Source organism: Stenella coeruleoalba, assembly GCF_951394435.1.
Source record: "Stenella coeruleoalba genome assembly, chromosome: 19".
In the NCBI taxonomy this organism is placed as follows: domain Eukaryota; kingdom Metazoa; phylum Chordata; class Mammalia; order Artiodactyla; family Delphinidae; genus Stenella; species Stenella coeruleoalba.
The window spans coordinates 2127856-2146783 of record NC_137165.1 but is presented as its reverse complement, the minus strand read 5'-3'; the positions used below and the strand labels follow the sequence as shown (position 1 = coordinate 2146783).

Sequence of the window (18928 nt, the reverse complement as noted above, 5' to 3'; positions counted from 1 at the left end):
CTCAGCAATGTCCCGGGCCTGCCAGGATACGCCTGGCTGCTGCCCCTGCCCCCCAGCCCCAGCCCCCGGTCCCACATCAGGAGCTCTGGAGCTGCCCCCCACCCCACCTTCCGCTCCCCAGAACCCAGACATACCCCCCCAACCTCAGCCTTTCCCCAGCGACGACGGCTAATGAAACCCAGGCCAGGGAAGGAAAGGGAGAAAACAAACAGACGTGGGCAGGGGGGCCGTCAGGAGGCGGGGCAGGGGCTGGGGGTGCCAGTCGGGGGGTGTCCGGGCCGGTCTGAGCCCTGGGGCGTGGACTTCCGCCCACTTTGCCCCGCAGGGCTAATGAGGCCCAGGTGGTCCCTTGGCTGGGGCCCACTTCCCGGCGCCACTGACAGTGTAAGTGGATGCCGGTTCCGTGCCGGGGGAGGGGGAGAGGGGGCTCTGCAGCCACAGGGGCGGGGCTGGAGCGGCTGGCCGGGGGCCCAGCACATAACTCTGGGCCGGCTCAGTCTGGGGCGCAGTCTGGGGCAGCAGACACCCAGCCGCTTGGAGCCCAGCTGGCAGCATGAAGGTACCGGGCTGGGGCGGGGGCCTCAGGGCCACAGGGGACTGAACCCACCCTGCAGAGAGGACCCTTGCCAGGCAGGGGGCTGTGAAGGGACAGGGCTCAGTCCAGGGGAGGTGTGGAGGCAGAAGCGCAGACCAGGGGCTCCTGGCAGGGCTGGTTCGTCTGAGGGGCAAATGCAGAGGGGGCGGGGGCTCTGGGGCTGGGCGGGTGACCCTGTTCTCCTGTCGTCAGGCCCTTCTGGCTCTGCCGCTGCTGCTGCTTCTCTGCACTGGCCCCTGCGTCCCCCAACTCTTGGGGATCCGGGGAGATGGTAAGCTGCCACACTCGCCCAGCCCACAGGCTGGGCGAGGGGGCTGTCCTGAGCATCGCAGCTGGGAGTCGGGCCCCAGGGCTGAGCCTGTAAGAGGGAGCAAGTGGGCCAGACAGTACGCGCCCCCAGCTCGGGGAGGGAGGTGAAGGGGGGGCCGGGGGGGCGGAGGTGGCTGGTGTGCCTCAGGCCCCTTCTCCTCACCCCGCCCCCAGCTCTGGAGAGGTCATGCCTACAGCAGCCCCTGGACTGCGACGACATCTACGCCCAGGGCTACCAGGCGGACGGCGTGTACCTCATCTACCCCTCGGGCCCCAGCGTGCCTGTGCCCGTCTTCTGTGACATGACCACCGAGGGTGGAAAGTGGACGGTGAGTGGAGGGGGTGGGCACGGAGGCCAAGCCGCACGGCTGTGAGCCTGCGACTTCGTCTCTAAAGCAGGGACGATACAGCACAGTTTGTGCCCCTCTGCCACCACAGACTCCTAGATGCTTAAGGTAGGTTAGTGCCTGTAATCCTCACAATAATCCCGGGAGCAAGGTTACAAATGAGGAACCAAAACCCAGAGAGGTGCAGTAACTTGCCCAAGGGCACACAGCCGGCGCCGGACTCAACCCCAGGCGCCTCAATTCTAGAACGCCCCCTTCACCGCTTCCTGCTCTCGGCAGCCGCTCCCCGAGGGGCCTGGTGCCGGCACGCGCCTCACCTCGGCCCCCAGCGTGGTCCTCGCCCGGGTGAGGCCCCAGCCCCCCGGCCCCTCGAGCGTCCAGGCCCATCCTCTCTGCTCCAGGTTTTCCAGAAGAGATTCAACGGCTCAGTGAGCTTCTTCCGGGGCTGGAACGACTACAAGCTGGGCTTTGGCCGCGCCGATGGGGAGTACTGGCTGGGTAAGGCGGGGCCCGGCAGGCTGGGGGCCCCCAGAGCCAGGTCCCCGCTGACCGGCACGCCCCCCGCCCCCTCCCAGGGCTGCAGAACCTGCACCTCTTGACACTGAAGCAGAAGTATGAGCTGCGGGTGGACCTGGAGGACTTCGAGAACAACACGGCCTTCGCCAAGTACAGCGAATTCTCCATCTCGCCCAACGCAGTCAGCGCCGAGGAGGACGGCTACAGCCTCCACGTGGCGGGCTTCGAGGACGGCGGGGCAGGTACCCACTCTCGCCAGCCGCGGAGGGGCTGGGGGGAGGCCGGGCTGCCCCGCGCCCAGGCGGCCCCGCGGGCTGCGGACGCACAGCTACCCAGCGTCTGGCTCGGGAGAGGCCCCGTCCCCAGGCTGCCCCTCCCCTCCGCCAGGCGACTCCCTGTCCTACCACAGCGGCCAGAAGTTCTCCACCTTCGACCGGGACCAGGACCTCTTCGTGCAGAACTGCGCGGCCCTCTCGTCGGGCGCCTTCTGGTTCCGCAGCTGCCACTTCGCCAACCTCAACGGCTTCTACCTCGGCGGCTCCCACCTCTCCTACGCCAACGGCATCAACTGGGCCCAGTGGAAGGGCTTCTACTACTCCCTCAAGCGCACCGAGATGAAGATCCGCCGGGCCTGAGGCGCCGGCCCCGCCCCCCGCCCTGCCGCCCCGCCCCAGCCCCGCCCCGCTGCCCTCAGCGCCCGCGTCTCCCGGGGGCCCTGTGGCTCCAGCCCAACCGCTCCCCTCACACCCACGACGCCCAGCTCTCGCCCGGGCCTCCGCTCCCCTCCACCCGGCTACACGTCGGCGGCCTCCCAGACCTCCGGAAGGCACCGCCACCCGGCCTGGACTCGGACACCGTCCGGAAGGCTGCGGGCCGGTGTCCCACCTTAGCCGGCGTCCCGACTGCGGCCTCCACCAGGGCCCCGCGCCGGGAGACCGGAGGCGCAGTCCGACCCACTCCCGGCACACGCCAGGCCACCTGCGTGTGGCCGCCACCGCCACGCCCTAGCAGTCCCGCCAGCCAGCAGAGAACCTCCCATCCTTCACCTCCCTCCCAGCGGCGAGCACCACGGGCCCCCAGCCCCGTCTCACTCTCACGCTCAGCTTCCCCCGCCTGCCCGTCCCAGGCACCCAAAGCTCGACACCCAAACCGTATCTCACCCCAGCTACCGCAAGCCACACTAGAACAGCCACAGCCGAGGTAGGCACAGATTGTGAGGTCCCCCCACCCGCCCCGGGGGGGAGTCTGACCATGCGAGGTGGCAGAGGGCAACCTCTGTGGGGCTGGGAGCAAGTGGGGAGTGGAGGTCTTAATAAACCTCAGGACCTGAATGAACTGGCCTTGGCTGTTGTGCACGCAGATGCGTTTGCTTGGCCCCCAAGCTCTGGTTCCCCCACTGACGGCACCCTGCCCTTAACTCCAGAAACACGCCCTGGAGACAGGCACTAAAGGGAACCTTATATTTCACAGGCTTCGTTTTGATGGCAAAAAAAATTGTGTAATAATAATAATGTAATAATAATAAAAAAAATACAATACTGAAAAGTATCGCTCGGGGGGGTAGGGGTTGCCCCTCCTGCCGTGGCTCGTGCTGGCTCAGGTGGCCGCTTAAGGCCGCAGGGTGGGTCTGAGATGAACCTGCAGAATAATCCGAGCTGAGCTTCCCCTGTCAGGCCCGGGGCTCCAGCCCTCGGGAACGGTCCTGCGGATCTTGGAGCTGGGTCTGCCCCTGGCAGCAAGGCACAGACTGCGGGCCTCAGGGCTCCTGGAGGTCAGGCAGGTCAGCCAGCAGCATGGGGGAGTCCATCTGGATCTCACGCTGCAGGGACTCGATGTCAGCAGGGTTTATGCCGTGGCCCTCGAGCCAGTCGGCGAGCAGGGAGGCTGAGAGCGAGGCTGAGTCGGCCTGGCTGAGGGCGGCAAGGGGGAGAGTGGGGTGAGGGGCTCCTCCTGTGCTGGGAGCCCCTAGCCATAGCCCATTCTGGAGTCCCGGCCCAGCTCTTACCCGTCCTGTGGCCCGTCAGCCACGCCCATGTCGAAAGACTGGTTTAGGAATTCCTCCAGGTCAAAGCCAACGCCATAGCCCGCTCCACTGCCCTTTGGGGTGCCGGAGAACACGGGGGGCAAGGGGTCCTCCACCTGCAGGGGATGATGGCAGCTTACAACGCGGGAACCACCCAGCGCCAACTGAGGTCTGCAGGGCGCCCCACCCTGACACTGCCCTCAAGTGGCCCTGGACACCTGTGGTGACAGCCCCAGCCTCAACAAACACTGAGTGCGGGCTGGGGTCTCCAACGACCGGCTCATCAGCGCTACGCTCCTTCTGCGAGCGAGCAGGCAGGCTAGGAGAGCTCGAGCCCGGTCTGCCGCTCCGCTCCACGGGACCAGGACACACAACAGCCTCTCCTGCACCCAGCGACCTCCCAAGCCCACCTCCCCTGGATTCAGATCCAGGCATCCCCACGGCCAGGCCTCTCCCCTCACCTGCGACTTGGACAGCTGCTGGGTCACCAGGGTGACGTCGGGTGATTCGGAGGTGGAGGGCTGAGGGGCCCCCCCGGGGTCTGGAGGGGGTGGGCCAGAGGGGAAGTAAGGCAGAACGCTCTGGGCGCTGGCGCCAGGCAGCCCAGGGGGGGCCCCCAGCGGCCGGGGGGCCAGGAGGCCGGAGGAGGCGGTGGTCTGGGGTGGAGCGGCCGCAGGCCCAGCGGGCGGGCAGGCAGGCTGTGGCGGGGGGGCCGCAGGCGGGCTGCGGGGCCGGGCGGGGGGCGGCGTGGGAGCGGGGGCCGGGGGCCGGGCCATGCGAGTCCAGCGCTCCAGCAGGCTGCGGTCGTTGTCGCTGAGCACCAGGCCGGCCAGGGGGTCGGCGGAGGGGCCCCCGGAGGCCCCAGCGCCCCGCTCCTTGCGCTCCCGCTCCTGCCGCCGCTTCTCCCGCTCCTTGGCCCGCTCCTGCCGTCGCCGCCGCTTCTCCTCCCGCTCCCGCTGGCGCTCCTGGGCTGTCACCGGCTTCCGAGGCTCGGGAGCTTCCAGGGGGGCGCTGGGGCCATCTGCGGAGAAGACGGGAGGGTGACGATAAGAGCCTGTCCAGGCCTGGGGCCCCTCTGCCTCTCGCTCCCCAGCCAGCCGCGGCCTCTGCCAGGCACCTCGGAGCCGGCTCCGCAAGGACTTGAGCAGGGCGGCCTTGAGGGCAGCCTTGGTGTTGTCTGAGATGGCTCCCTCCCTCTTTGGAGGGGCTGGTTCACTGGCCGGCGGGGGCGGCTGCAGGGTCAGATCGATGGTGTCGGGCGCAGGGCCAGGGCATGGCAGTGGGGCCGGCGGAGGGGACTCCATGGCACAGTCCCCACTGGGAGCCCAGGGACTGGGCATCTCAACATCGGGGCAGCCGGGCTCACTGGCCACAGGCTGTAGGGAAGGCTGGAAGCGGATCTGCTGGCGGATGCCCTCGCGCCGTGCGTGGAAGTCTTCGATCTCGGCCACGATAGCCTCCTTAATGCGTTCCCGTGTGAGGGCTTCGCGGTCAAAGGCAAAGTCAAAGGGCGGGGCGCAGTCAGGCTCGTCATCGGGGTCGTGGTACTTGGCCAGGAAGGGGTGGCGAAGGGCGGCAGCTGCTGAGATGCGGGCACTGGGCTCAAAACGCAGCATGCGCCCCAGCAGGGAGAGGGCCTGGCGGTCGGCACCCGGGTACACCGTCTCCCAGGGCACAGGCTGGCGTGGCGGCAGGCTCTGGATGTAGGCCCGCACCCTCTCAGCCCCAACGGCCTGAATCACGGCCGGTGACGGGGTACCCAGCACCATCATGATCAGCTGCAGCTGGTGCACATAGTTTTTGCCTGGGAAGAGCTGGCGGCGGGCCAGCATCTCCCCAAAGATGCAGCCCACGGACCACAGGTCGATAGCCTGCGTGTACTCGTGCAGCGAGAGCATGAGTTCGGGGGCACGGTACCAGCGCGTGGCCACATACTCAGTCATGAAGTACTGGTGCTCGGCGGGCGAGGTGCACAAGCCTCGGGCCATGCCAAAGTCCCCGATCTTGAGCTCGCAGTTCTCGTTCACCAGCAGGTTGGAGGGCTTGAGGTCGCGATGGATGACCTGAGCCGAGTGCATGTACTTGAGGCCCCGCAGCAGCTGGTACAGGAAGTAGCGCACATGCTCCAGCGTCAATGGCTGCGAGGAGTGGATGATCTGGTGCAGGTCACTCTCCATCAGGTCCAGAACCACATAGCTGAGGGGCAGGGGAGACAGGCAGGGGCTGTCTTGCCCACCCTCCAGCCCCAGCCTCACCACGCCCTCCCGCTCCAGACAGCTCATGGCCTTACTCTCAGACTCTGCAGGGGCCACCCACTGGGTATGAAAATTCTAGATTCTCTACAACTCTTCCATTAACTTAAGTGAAGTGAAATTGCTTTTCTCTCCAGATCTAGTTTCACCATCAGAGTAAAGGTCGGGTTGGACTAAACCAGGCTGGCCAACATGTTTTGTTCGGGAGCCCTCTCCATTGTTGGGTAGTGGCTGCTTGAAAGACTACGATGAAAACTGTAAAGTCGTCTCCATTTTCTGTAGGACAGTGTTCTGTGATTGACTAGTGATGTCTGCTACGGGAATAAAAAGGTACAGATATAGAATGAACGTCCTACGTTTGCCAAGCTACATACTGAGGTCCTATAAAACTGTTACTTCTGCATTCTTCTTGAGGAATCACATGTATCCCTGGCAAAGCCCTAAGGGAGCACTGATCCTAGAATCGCAGGAATTTTCCCAGCCTGCCCTACATTAGGTTCAGCTACCCTTCTAGAACTTCAGCAATATGGCCCCAGCGTTCAGAAAAGGTCCCTGCTCGGTCTCCCTCTTCCATCCCCGCTCCTTACACAGATTTGAACTCGCCATAGGGCACAGTGGGCCTCAGGATGTCCTTGATGGCAATGATGTTGTCGTGCTTGAAGTGTTTGAGGATCTTCAGCTCCCTGAGGGTCCGCTTGGCATTGGTCACCACGTCAAAAGCGTTAGGGATCTTCTTAATGGCCACCTGCTGACCTGGGGAACAGGGGAAAAGCAGATGCCACAAGGTACCCTGGTTAGCTGCAGAGTAGCACAAGGCCCCTTTCAATACCTCCCTTTGCGGACGCAAGTGACAACAGCTACCACTTACAGGGTACCTACTTTGTGCCAGGCTCTGTGCTAAGCATAGTACATACGTTATCAGATTTTCCCTTCACCTCCTTCCTGAGGCGGGTACTCATAGCTGAAAGTTAGAGATATGGAGACCTGGGCTCAGTAGCTTGCTGGGCATTGCACAGCTAGTTAGTGGTAGACTCGAGACTCTCACACCTGTGCTCACTCTACCTCCCTACACTCTGCATCTCAGACCTCATCCATCCCACCACCAACCCCGAGCGCCAGTCTCTGGCTCCAGAACACACTCTGGAGAACCTCCATTCGGGTCTAACGCCGACTGTCACCTAAGGAGGAAGTAGGCTGATGCGCTGGCAAAGCCACCAGAGTTTCAGAGACCCGAGCCCAATACAGAGGCCGGCCCCCAGAGGCACCCAACCCATGCTTGCTGACTTGACCCAGAATTCACATCCCAGCGTCCCCTATAGCTGCTTGGGACGGGGCGGGTCTCAGCCCCCGGGAACCGGTTTCCAAACGTGCGAGCAAGGCCGGGCGGGTCGCTCACCGGTGAGGCGGCGGCGCGCGGAGGACACCACCCCATAGGCCCCGTTGCCGATGGTCTCGATGATCTCGTACTCGTCCCCCACGTCGAAGGTCACGTCGAAGGAGCGCGCCTTCAGCAGGGCCAGGTTCTTGGCCGCCACGGAGGCGGCGGGGCCGGTGGGTTCCGCCTTCCCCGGCCCGGGGGGCTCTCCGGAGCCATCCTCGCCGTCGTCCTCCTTCAGGGGCTCAGCCATGGCGTCTGCGTGGGGACGCGGGCGAGCAGGGGCCCGGCCCCGGACTCAGGGGGCCCCCCGGAGCCTCCAGGCCCGCAGGCCGAGCGGCGCACGCACCCTGTGTCCCGCACCCGCGGGAGCCCGGAGCTCAGGCCCGCGCGGGACGCGGGGTCGGCGGTGGGGGAGGCGCAGCGAGGCGCGGTCCAGGAAGAAAGCGAGGGGCGGGGCGCCCGCTCTCCTCGGTCGGCACTCGGCGGATGGCGCTTTACCCCGATGCCGCCCAGGCCCTCGGAGGTCCCGGCTCCCCGGCTCCCCGGCGTCGCCGGCTTTCAGTCCCTGGGTCGGGGTGATGGGTGGGACCCGAAGACCCACTCGCTCACTGGGTCGGGCCGCCGCCACCACCACCACCTCAGCAGCGCGCGGTCTCCCGTCCCGCCCCCCAAGACCACGCCTCCGCAGGCTCTGGCCAATCCGTGGACGGTCTCCGCGGAGGTGCCCACCCCTTCCACTTGCTGCGTCCAATCAGCGTCCACCGGCCAAGGAAGCCGCGCCTCCACCCGCGCCCGCGCCGCTGTCCAGTCCCGCGGCGGGAGCCGCCCAACCCGCGCTCGGCTTTCGCAGCGGCTCTGCGGCCTGGTGCCCTCCTCGGACGCATGCGCGCTGGCAGCCCCGGGCGCCGCGAGACTGGAAAGCACCGCCCCCGCGTGCGCGGGCACGCGCATCCACTCCGATCCGCCAGGTGGCCTCTGGTCAGTTGCTGCTGGTCCTGGGAGCTTGGAGGGTTGAGGTGACTAGATGTTACCTTGGCGGCCGCATCACTCAGTCCCCCTCCTTCAGCCCCCTCTTCCCTTATCAGCCTCTATCGCCCCGGGGATTGCGCCCCCCATTTTCCCGATGGGCCCCGGGAGCCCGGCGCTGGGAAAGCGTCGTCCCAGGTAGAAGGTGATCCGTCCCATCCAACCACGGAGATCCCGGTCCTCCGGGTTACAGAGCGTCGGCCCGAAGCCTCCACTGACTTCCGGTGGCTGGTCTCCTCTTAGCTTCCGGCGTCGCCGGGCCTCGGCTCGCGGTTTCCCGGTCTCGGGCGTGACGCCTCCGTGGGGCGGCTCCGTCTAGCGACTCCCGCGCCTTGCCTGCGGGGCAGCGGGCGGGGCCGCGGCGTCAACTACGCCCGCTCGCTGGAGGCCGCGTGTCCACCAGTGTCTTGGGAGGAAGCGTCTGGGGTCGGGAGCCCCGGAGTTAGGCCTGAGCGCCTCGGCGAGGGTCCATCCCTTCCGTCCCAACTGGTGGCTGAAGAGTAGATCCAGACCAGAAAGGAATTTTGTTTACATTCCCCACTGTTGTGGTTGTTTATTTTTTACTAAAACATACATAAAGTTCCACATAAGTGTATCAATCAGTTTTCACAAACCTAACACCTCAGTGTATAGAATTCAAATGGAGAAAACCAAAAATACAGAACGTTGCCAGCCCTTCAGAAGCCCCTTCTCTTTTCTTGTGGTGACAGTTTCTGTTAACTCTTCCATACTTTGTGGGGGGTTTTGCACTGAAATTTAAGAGGTTCACTAGGACCCATACTTTAGGATGGAAAAGTAGAGACTGCGTTCTTAAAAACACGACATAAGGAAACACGTCTAGGAGTAGAAGGTCAGCCCCAGAACAAATAGATACCTCGTATTTCGACATGGAAAAATCACATGGGCCTCCTGAGTTAGCTGAACTATACATTTGTTTCTGATTTTCCTGACAGCACAGCAAAAAGCCAAATTCTCTCTTACGTGATTAGCCTTGAACATCAATAAACCACATTCATGGGAAGTGGACCTTTTCTGCCCTGATTTCTGAAAATATTTCCGTGATGGCCTTTCCTTAGGTGACAGTAGACAGCCTTCCCTAACTCTGAAATATGTGCAGGATAAGTTCTGCGGTGCCCGTCAGTGAAAAGAGAGGGCGTAAAGCAGCAGGACCCATAAACGCGTCTTCTCAGGGAACCTGGTGGCCAGCTCTGTGATGGTCCCGTCTGCTGTGGGAATAAAGCATACAGTAGCAGAAGAGACCCATAAATTGCGAATCCTTTAAATACTTCTCTATAAATATTCCAGCTAGGATCGGTATACAAGTTACAGACATTTCAACTTCCTTGGCAAAAACTCCCTGATTCTCACTGACTTTTGAGATTGATACACAATGAGCTGCTTTACTCCTGCCCCTACTAGGCCCTGACTCCGTCCTGGAATAGTCATCAATTATCTAACATTCTCAGCCTTGCCTTAAGACCTTGCTGCATTTGACACAACTGACTACTTCAAGAAAAAGTTGTTTCATATGGCTCAAAACTCAAATCTTAATTAAAAAGTTCAAGTGAAAAATCTTGGTCTCACGCCAGGTGGCCGATTTTATAGTTTTCTACTGGAAGTAAGAAGAAACAATATAAATTCAACACAAGCAAATACTAATACACACTCTTACCCACCTCCCCTTTACTCTACAAAAAGGTAAAAAATTCTTTACAATTTTCCTGCAGATCATGCAGTATCAAAAACCAGACGGATCTCTCATTCTTTTTTTGTTATAACAGCGTTTTTGAGATATAATTTACATACCATAAAACATTTACAGTGTACAATTCAGTACATGAATTTAGTTCGTTCACAGAGTTGTGCAACCATCACCACTGCCTAACTTTGGAACATTTTCATCACCCCAAGAAGAAAGCCATTAGTCACTCCTCATTTCCCCTCCCCAGCCCCTGGCAACCACTAATCTGTGTGGAGTTGCCTATTGTGGACGTTTCAGATCAATGGAATTATACACCGTGTGACCTTTTGTGCCTGACTTCCTTCACTCAGCATAATATTTTCCAGGTTCATCCTTGTGGCATGTGTCAGAACTTCATTCTTTCTTAAGGCTGAATATATTACACTGTATAGATAGACCACATTTTGTTTATCCCATCATCAGTTGATGGACATTTAGGTTGTTTCTAGTTGCGGAGCACAGGCTCCGGACACGCAGGCTCAGCGGCCATGGCTCACAGGCCCAGCCGCTCCGTGGCATGTGGGATCTTCCCGGACCAGGGCACGAACCCGTGTCCCCTGCATCGGCAGGCGGACTCTCAACCACTGAGCCACCAGGGAAGCCCAACTTTTAAAAACTTTTTGAGGAGCTGCCAGACTGTTTACTTGAGTGGCTGCACCACTTTACAATCTCACCAGTATATCTGAGGGTTCCAATTTCTCCACATCCTCACCAATACTTGTTATTTTCCTTTTTTTTTCTGTTTTAAATTGTAGTCATCCTGGTGGGTGTGAAGTGGTCTGTCATTGTGGCTTTGATCTGCATTACTCTCATGACTAATGATGTTGAGCATCTTTTCATGTGCTTATCGACCATGTTTCTTCTTTGGGGAAATGTCTGGTCAGTGTCTGTTCAGTTCCTTTTCTGTTTTGAATTGTGTGATTTGCCTTTTTATTGTTGAGTTGCAGAGTTCTTTATATAGTCTGGATATAAGTTCCTTATTAGACGTATGATTTACATATTTATTCCCATTCTGTGGGTCATCTTATCAGTTTCTTGGTGGTATCATTTGAAGCACAAAAGTTTTTAATTGCAATTAACTCTGATTTATCTATTTTGCCTTTTGTCACTTGTGCTTTTGATGTCATGCCTAAGAAACCATCTCATTCTTTTTTATTTTTAAAGTTTTTCATTTTTTATTTTTACTTATTTTTTTGGTGGTCACATCACGCAGCTTGCGGTATCTTAGTTCTTGGACCCCGGACCAAACCCGGGCCCTCAGCAGTGAAAGCACGGAGACCTAACCACTGGACCGCTAGGAAATTCCCATCTCATTCTTTTTTACAGCTGCATAGTACCACTTTTCAGATATAATCTATTTACCCAAGACCTATAGGTGGACACTTTTTGCTATTGCAAACGATGTAGTGCTAAAGTATCTTGAACACATCGTTTCGTGTGCTGTGAGTCCAAGCCACCCAGAAGCGGGCGTGTGCCAAGTTGAAGAGCGCTGCACTCGTGACTTTAACGGTGTCAAATCCCTGTCCTTACAGATTATATCACTTTAGGCTCCCACCAGCAGTGTGAGAGGAGGAGTCACACGGTGCTTTTTAAAAGTTTGGAGTTGTTTGCCTATGTTGACAATGGGAGACGTCCCCTAAAAATCCCGGTTTCTGGTTTCTTTTGGAAAGCTGGAAGATCTGTCAGCGTCAAAGCTGCATTTCCACAAAGCGTTAGTGGACTGTAACAGAGCGGTAGCCTCGCCATTGAAATGGGGGCTCTCCTGCTCACCGGTCCCCACCACTCCCCGACTGCGTCCCCAGCACAGGCCGACTGTCACATGCCATTCATCACATGCTTGTACCAGCGTAGAAACACCTTAGTAAAAGCAGGGAAATGAAAGAGGCCCAGGGGACATATCTCCAAAAGAAGGGGGAGGGGGAGGGGAGGGGAGGGGAGGGGGAGGAGGGGGAGGGGAGGCCAGGGGGAGGAGGGGGAGGGGAGGCCAGGGGGAGGAGGGGGAGGGGAGGCCAGGGGGAGGAGGGGGAGAAGCAGCAACTAAGCTGTGGGAATGAAGAGGGTCTCCTGACACAGACCACTGCTCAGCCCTCCTGGCCGTGCCTCCTGCCTGGCCACATGCACGTCCAAGTTCACGATTTAGGCCACTGGGAGCCTCCGAAGAGGTTTGAGTAGAACACCCTTCAGAATTGCCTTCCTGAGAAATATTTCTGGCAAATGGTGTGGAAGCCATGCTTGGGAAAAGGCTGGAGAAAAGGAGATTATTATGCCGTCCAGGTGACAGCCCTGACGGGGCTCTGGACCAAGCAGTGGCAGTGGATCCCTGAAGACGGATGTGGAGGGAGGTGAGAGCAGGAAGCGTGGGTTGTGTCAGAGCTTCTGTGGAGACAATGGGGGTGTCACCAAGATCCGGACACCTGAGCTGCGTGGTGGATGCAGGTGAGGCCGTTCAGCTACATCCAAGCACCTGGTGAGCCCCGTCTCTGATCCCAGCCCCGGAGGCCCTCCTGGGCTGCAGAGCCTTAACCCTCGTCATGTTGGGGGTATTGGGGAGCCCCGGATGGCGGACTCCTTCCAACAACCTTCAGGGACCGCCCCCCTTTGTCGATAGTCTCAGCAAAGGTTCGGGGTGGCCTCTCATTGGACAGGCTAGTGGGGGGCGTGGGAGGAAGCATGCTGATTGGCCAGACCTGAGTCACCTGTCCACCTCTGGAAGGGCGAGCGGCCGAGAGCCATTTTCCCAAAGGAAACCTGGGCTTTAAGGAAGGACGGACGGCTGCCAGTAGGAATGAGATGTGCCCCACACATCTGCACCCCTCTGCCGCCAGAGGAAGTGCAGGGGAAGTCTGAGGAGCAGAGAGCAGGGTCTCTGTCCGGGAAGCTGCTATTCCGACATGACTGCCTCCCCTCCAACCCCAAAGGCCCTTAGTTTCCAGAAGACACACTTTGGGATCAGGAACAGCTGAGTTTGAATCCTGCTCTGCCACGTCGCAGCCAGGGCATTCTTTACTGTGTATTTCTGTGTCATAACCAGGGACACGTGGTCCCCGCCCCTCTCTCACCAGGGAGCCCAACCCTCGGCCGGCAGTGTCTGCCCCTGTGGCCGGCGCTGAGGAGGAGAGGCTCAGGCCCCGGGGGTGAGGAGAGGACGCCTGCTCAGGTGGGGAAGTCACGGAGGGACATCCAGGTCGGGACCAGCCAGGTGAGAGGGCTGGGAGGAGGGGGAGGGGAGGGTTAAGCAGAGGGAGCAGCATGTGCAAAGGGCAGGTGTGAGTGAGCTCGGCACACGTCTCGGGACACAGAGACCCGCGTGGAGGTGGCAGGGGGAGGGGCACACAGAGACGGGCTGGAGAGGTGGGCAGACGACCACCGTGCAGGACCCCCGGGGCCCTGACCTCAGTGTCCCTGTCTGCAAAGTAGGGATGTTCAGACCTCCCTGGTTGGGCTGTTTTCTGGGTTTGAGAAATGACAGCCCAGCCAGGAGAGTCCCAGGCATGGGCCTGGCCCTCTGGAGGTGCTGGACCAGCCGTGGTCACTCAGGTGGACACCCCCAGGCCCAGGGGCATTCGAGCCGTGTCTTGGGTGTGTAAACAGTTCTACCCTCACCCTCTTCCAGAGGGAGTCACTGGCCCTGTTAACAGCTGAGAAATGGGTTCAGCAGGGGAGGGGGTGAGTGACCTAGGGCCACGTGCAGGGTGGGGGTGTGCAGGGAGGGGACTGCCTCCACCCCCGGGGTTCCCGGTACCCAGCTGCACTCTCCCTGCGCAGACACGCCTCTGTGGCTAAGGCCGCCAGCCTTGAGTCACCCAGTGAGTGGCTGGGGCCCCCGGGGGGAAGCCCGCGAAGCTCACACCCCGTCTGCAGAGGCCAAGGCAGCGGCACCAGGACCCACTGGTCAGCCTGCGGCCCCTCCCCCCTTCTCCTTCCCCACTTTCCTTAGCTGGCCCTCCTGCCTCTGCTCCTAGCAGAGAGGGTGGCCTGCGGGCCCTGAGAAGGGGGCCAGCTTAATGGATGAACCTGCAAAGGACGCTGCCTGCTCTCAGTGGGGCCCTCAGCACCAGTGGGACAGGGTGGTGAGGGGAGTCTGGGGGCCAGAACCCCTTCCATGAGCCCGCAGGACCCACCACAGAGGTAATGACTGAGTTAAGAGCCCCTCGGCCGGTGACTTCAGAAAGCCTCAGTCTCCCCTTCTGCATAGTGAGGGTCGTGATTAAAAGAACATGAAGAGCTGGTCTAAACTACAGCTGGTTCCCGGTCTGCTGTTAACCACGTAAACGGCAGAGGCTGGGGGCAGGCAGGACTCTGGGCAGGCTGGAGGGAGGGCCCCCAGTCGGGGGACAGGGCAAGCCAGGGCAGCTGGTTCTCCCAGCCTTCAATCTGAGACGATCAGGCTGCAAATAAAAGGAAACCACCAACCATGGCCTAAACACATGAAGATTTGTTTTTCTTTCATCACAAGAAATCCAGAGGACTTTGTTGACCTCAGTTTAGCGGCTCAGTAACGCTTGTCAGGGACTGAGGCTCCACCCTTCCGATTGGCTGTCATCCTCGTGACATTTTGCCTCTCTTAGCTCATGGCTGCAAAATGGCTGCTGCACTCCAGCCATCACATTCATGCTCCAGGCAGGATAAAGGATGAAGGGAGAAGAACATGGCACTACCTCTGTCCCCTGTCATCACAAGAGCAAACACCTTCCTGGTAGCCCTCAGCAGATGTGCACTTCCGTCTCCTTAGACAGAGCTGCGTCACATGGCCAGCCCTACCTGCAAGGGAGGCCCAGAAATCAAGTGCTTAGATAGGCACCTTGCTGCCCCCCAAATCAGGAGTGGTTAGAAGTGGAGAACAGATATTGAGTAGGTAGCTCACAGGTGGAAGGGGCAAAGCCACATCTACTCATCAAGAGGGCAGGTGGGAGGTGCCCTAGTGCCCAAGACCAAGACAGGACTCTTCTCGGAGACACTGGAGGCTGGGGGGCTGGATTCCCTCACTCGGGGTCCATGGCCTCCCAGTACAGACCACCCTCATCTCTCCCGGCCCTGGGGGCTCCACGTTCCTTCCCAAAGGTGGCGGGTGCCAAGGCCCCCCCTTGGCCCAGAGCTCATATCGCAGGTGATGAGCAGTGCGGCAGGGGTGGGTGTGAGGCAGGTGCTGGGCGGCAGCTTCAGCTGCCCCTGCCGTCTCCTCCAGTGCTGCTGAGCCCTCCGGGCCACACCGCCACACTGTGACACACACACGCTGGCACAGTCACGGCACAGTGCTCACGTGTACACGCGGTCCACTTAGGTTGCCAGATCACAGACACGCTCATGCCCACCCAGGACACACAGAATACGGGGCATCATTGTGCACACACATTCACACACAGGGACGCACACGCAACAGCGTTCACGTACGCACAGATCTGCACACGCGGGCACACAGGGGCACACACAGATACACGAACTACTGGGACGTACGCTCCCTCCGGGCGCATGCTGGGCCTGTTCTGCCTCAGCGCCCGGAGCAGCCAGGCCAGCTCCGGCCCCACAGGTTGTAGGGGAAAGAGGAGGGGACATTTCTGCCTGAACGTGCCTGCCCCTTGGGAGAGCTGAGCCTCGGGGGCTGCCGTGAGGGGAACCAGGACGGGCAGGGAGGGGGCTGCTGCGGGGACCTGCCCACGGGACGCGGAGCCGGGCAGCGGTCGGTGCCGCGGCTCAGTCCCCCGAGGCGGGGGATACTCCCCAAGGCCAGCCTGTGGGTGCGTGGAGGGGACAGCAGGAGGCCTGCGTGGGTGGGCTGACCTCAGGGTCCGGTGGCTCTGCCTTGGGCCGCTCGTGGCTTCTCAGCACCCTCTCCTCAGCCCTGCTTCCACCACCTGCACACCCAGGCTGACCAGGACCCTGGGGGCGGGTCCACGCTCTGTCCCAGCACCTGTGGCTGCGCCGTCAGGGTGCCGTCCTTGTGGTCCCGATGGCCCAGTGGCTGGGCAAACGATGGACGACCTTGCCCCTCCCCGAGCATTCCCGAGGCCTGCGCTGGGCCTGCCTGGGTGTGAGGGTGGAGCCAGGTCTGTTCTCTGTCCTCCAAGAGCAGGGATGACTGTCACCAGGACGCCACCCTCACCGCTCACGCCTCTCCTGGCCCCTCCTCCTGGTGGCTTGGCCCGGGGCCCTCTCCTCAACCAGAACTCCTCCCCAAGCTCTGCACCGAGCACTGTCAACCCTGCTCCAGCCTGGCCCGCCCTCCCTCCCTCCCTCCCCTGAGCGCCTATCCAACACCTGGTGCTCCCCAAACGTCTCCAGGGGACGCCCCACAAGCCCCCAGGACCTGTGACCACTACCACGCTCACCAACGCCCCACCCATCTCACCCTCACGCTGATCGACCACTTGCACAGCAGGCCCGAGTCCAAAACCTCAGTCACTCACCCCACCTCACTGAGCACCTACTCTGTGCCAGACAGAATCCTGGGTGCTGGGGAGTTGGCAGTGAACACGACAGGTGCTAATCTCCCCACCTGTGGAATGTGGATTTGGGCTGGGAGAGAGCAGCAAAGCCACTCAATTACACAGCATCTCAGGTGGCAGCCCCAGGCGTGGACTCGAGAAGCGCTGACGGTGGGAGGAGGTGGTTTTACACGGATGGTCAGGGAAGGCCAGTGGAGGTGGTGACATCGGAGCAAGGACTTGAAGGGAGAGAGGGAACGAGCCTTGTGGAGATCGGGCAGCGGGAACAGCAAGTGCAAAGGCCCTGAGGCAGGGTGTGCCTGGCCTGTTTGAGAATCAGCGAGGAAGCTGCAGCTGGAGCAGCCTGAGTAGGGGCGACAGGGCAGGAGAAGCACCATTTTCACTGCTGACTGCCTGGTCCCAGCCGCCATCATTTCTCGCCGGGACCCCTGCTGTCATCTCCGAGTCACCGTCCTCTTGGTCTCCTCTCGCTCCTGTAACCAATTCCCTGCACAGCGGCCAGAGTGATCTTTTGAAAAACACAGATAGGTTGTGTCCCAACGTCCCCATCTCGTGGGATAAGGCCCTGCTCACGGAGAGTGGGGGGCAGATGGAGGAGGTGGCCGACTCGAAGGGACCAGCTGCCCTGAGGCCGAGTGCAGGGCGTGGCGGCAGCCCCAGCTGCCTGGTTCCTGTGAGGTCATCCCCTGCATTCATCTGCCTGATTTCCTCTCTCAGATTTGCTGGAAAAGCCCCGCGGAAACAGCTGGCAGGTGTGTGCAGGCCCAGGGATGGCTGGGGTGTGGGCTGGTGGGGAGGGAGTGGTCAGGATCACCGCAGTAGGAAGGAATGGCCCTTGGCGAACCTCTCAGAAGCAGCTGTGGCCCTCCACCTCCTCTGGCCTGGCACCTATGGGTGGGCTGCAGATGAAACACAGGATGCCCAGCTGTGCTTGAATTTCAGATACGCAACGAACGGGTCTTTAGCTGTGGATGTCCAGTATTTTCATTTGCTAAATGTGGCAGCCCCAGCCTCCCAGCTTCCCTGGTCCCAAGCCTCAGCCCCACGTGGTGGCCAGAGAGCCCAGTTAAAACCCCAGTCGCTTCACATCCCCCCTCGCCTCGAAACCCTCCACGACTCTAAGGCCCTGAGTGATCTGGGCCCGGGGCACTCTCAACCCATCTCCTACCCCAGCGCTGTGCTGGGAAAGTGCTCTCTGAAAAAAAAAAAGTCAATAAAATGTAAAGCACTGAAAGCCCTAATTTAGCATTTGCCAATTTCTGTGGCTGATTTAAAGCCCCCAGCACGTCGCTGGGGGCAGAGTTGCACAGGTGTCTCTGGTGCGTCGGCGCGAGGCCGTGCAAGCAGGCGCCAGTCCGCCTCTCTGTTCCTCAAGCACATTCTGCCCAGGGCCTGTGCACGTACTGTGCTCTCACTGTGCTGTGGAGATGCCCACCCCACATCCGTGCAGGCTTCTTCCGGAACTTTGCTCAGAGATGCTTCCTTGTGCATCTACCATCTACCGTAACCCGCCCCCATCACTCTCCAGCCCTTTTCTCTGCTTTATTTTTTTCTTCATAGCACTTACCACTGTCCCAAATTATCACAAACACGCTTCCTTGTGTCCCCACCAGAAAGTCAAGTGCATTAGGGCAAACAGCTGTGCCTGTCTTGTCTTCCACTTTACTCCAAGCACCTAGCCCAGGGCCTGGTACACAGTATGTGCTCAATAAATACCTGCTGAGCGAGCGGTAACTCTTGGCTCAGCGAGCTTGGTTCCCATGACCTTGGTGCTCATTCTGATGCTTGGTTGGAGCAATTCAATCCACCCCCAGCATCCCATCAGAGGTGTTCCTTCTTTCTGCCCCGACCCCCTCCTGGCCACACCCCCCCCACAGGAGCCGGCTGGATGCAGACAGATTCCAGCCCAGGTCCACTCCCGCCCTTGAGCCTCCCTCAGCCTCGGTGAGGCTCTCTCCATCTCTGAGCCTCGTGGTTTTGTCCCCCGTGAGGGAGCATTTAACTTCCACCTCCTGAACTACTGTGGGGACCATAGTGGCTGAATGGATGGGAAAGCACTTTGCAACCCACAGCCCCTAAAATTCAGGAACCCCCATCCACCCCACTATTTCTCAGCGCGGAAGACATTTTGTAGTTATTAGAAACATCCCAGAACTATCACAAGTCCTTACAATCAGCTACACATGATGCAAAAGCATAACTCACTCAGCAACGGCATTTAAAAAAATCACCCATTTTCATCAAGTAGAAAACTGAGGAAGTGACTTTAACAATGCCATCTCCACTTCTCGACCGCCA

The 18928-nt window shown here is 60.1% G+C and overlaps 2 protein-coding genes across 4 annotated transcripts; one reads left to right on the top strand and one right to left on the bottom strand.

The window, feature by feature from the left end:
• The first annotated feature begins 459 nt into the window (after positions 1–459).
• On the top strand, positions 460–3312 carry MFAP4 (microfibril associated protein 4). Of its 2 annotated transcripts, none has more exons than XM_079904786.1 (6): positions 460–559; positions 788–866; positions 1079–1233; positions 1653–1749; positions 1827–2009; positions 2177–3312. In XM_079904786.1, exons 1-6 carry the CDS (start codon positions 554–556, stop codon positions 2383–2385), a joined length of 729 nt encoding a protein of 242 aa, XP_079760912.1. In that variant the 5' UTR covers positions 460–553; the 3' UTR covers positions 2386–3312. The 2 variants fall into 2 exon arrangements, with proteins under 2 accessions (XP_079760912.1, XP_079760911.1); XM_079904785.1 differs by having other exon boundaries at positions 466–559; positions 2155–3312.
• A 150-nt stretch (positions 3313–3462) lies between these two features.
• On the bottom strand, positions 3463–8075 carry MAPK7 (mitogen-activated protein kinase 7). 2 transcript variants are annotated; one of them, XM_079904783.1, is made up of 6 exons: positions 7439–8075; positions 6630–6795; positions 4908–5986; positions 4252–4811; positions 3773–3906; positions 3463–3677 (listed from the first exon to the last, which is right to left on the bottom strand). In XM_079904783.1, the coding sequence occupies exons 1-6, from the start codon at positions 7668–7670 to the stop codon at positions 3524–3526; spliced, it is 2325 nt and encodes a 774-aa protein (XP_079760909.1). In that variant the 5' UTR covers positions 7671–8075; the 3' UTR covers positions 3463–3523. The 2 variants fall into 2 exon arrangements, with proteins under 2 accessions (XP_079760909.1, XP_079760910.1); XM_079904784.1 differs by having other exon boundaries at positions 3463–3673.
• Positions 8076–18928: the final 10853 nt, after the last annotated feature.

Coding starts and splice junctions, on each gene's coding strand:
- MFAP4 (XM_079904785.1), top strand. Junction 1,234..1,652: donor CCGAGGGTGGAAAGTGGACG/GTGAGTGGAGGG, acceptor TCTCTGCTCCAG/GTTTTCCAGAAGAGATTCAA. Junction 2,010..2,154: donor CTTCGAGGACGGCGGGGCAG/GTACCCACTCTC, acceptor CCCCTCCGCCAG/GCGACTCCCTGTCCTACCAC.
- MAPK7 (XM_079904783.1), bottom strand. CDS start 7,670: ATGGCTGAGCCCCTGAAGGAGGACGACGGCGAGGATGGCTCCGGAGAG. Junction 6,796..7,438: donor CGCGCGCCGCCGCCTCACCG/GTGAGCGACCCG, acceptor CCTGTTCCCCAG/GTCAGCAGGTGGCCATTAAG. Junction 3,678..3,772: donor GCTGACGGGCCACAGGACGG/GTAAGAGCTGGG, acceptor TGCCGCCCTCAG/CCAGGCCGACTCAGCCTCGC.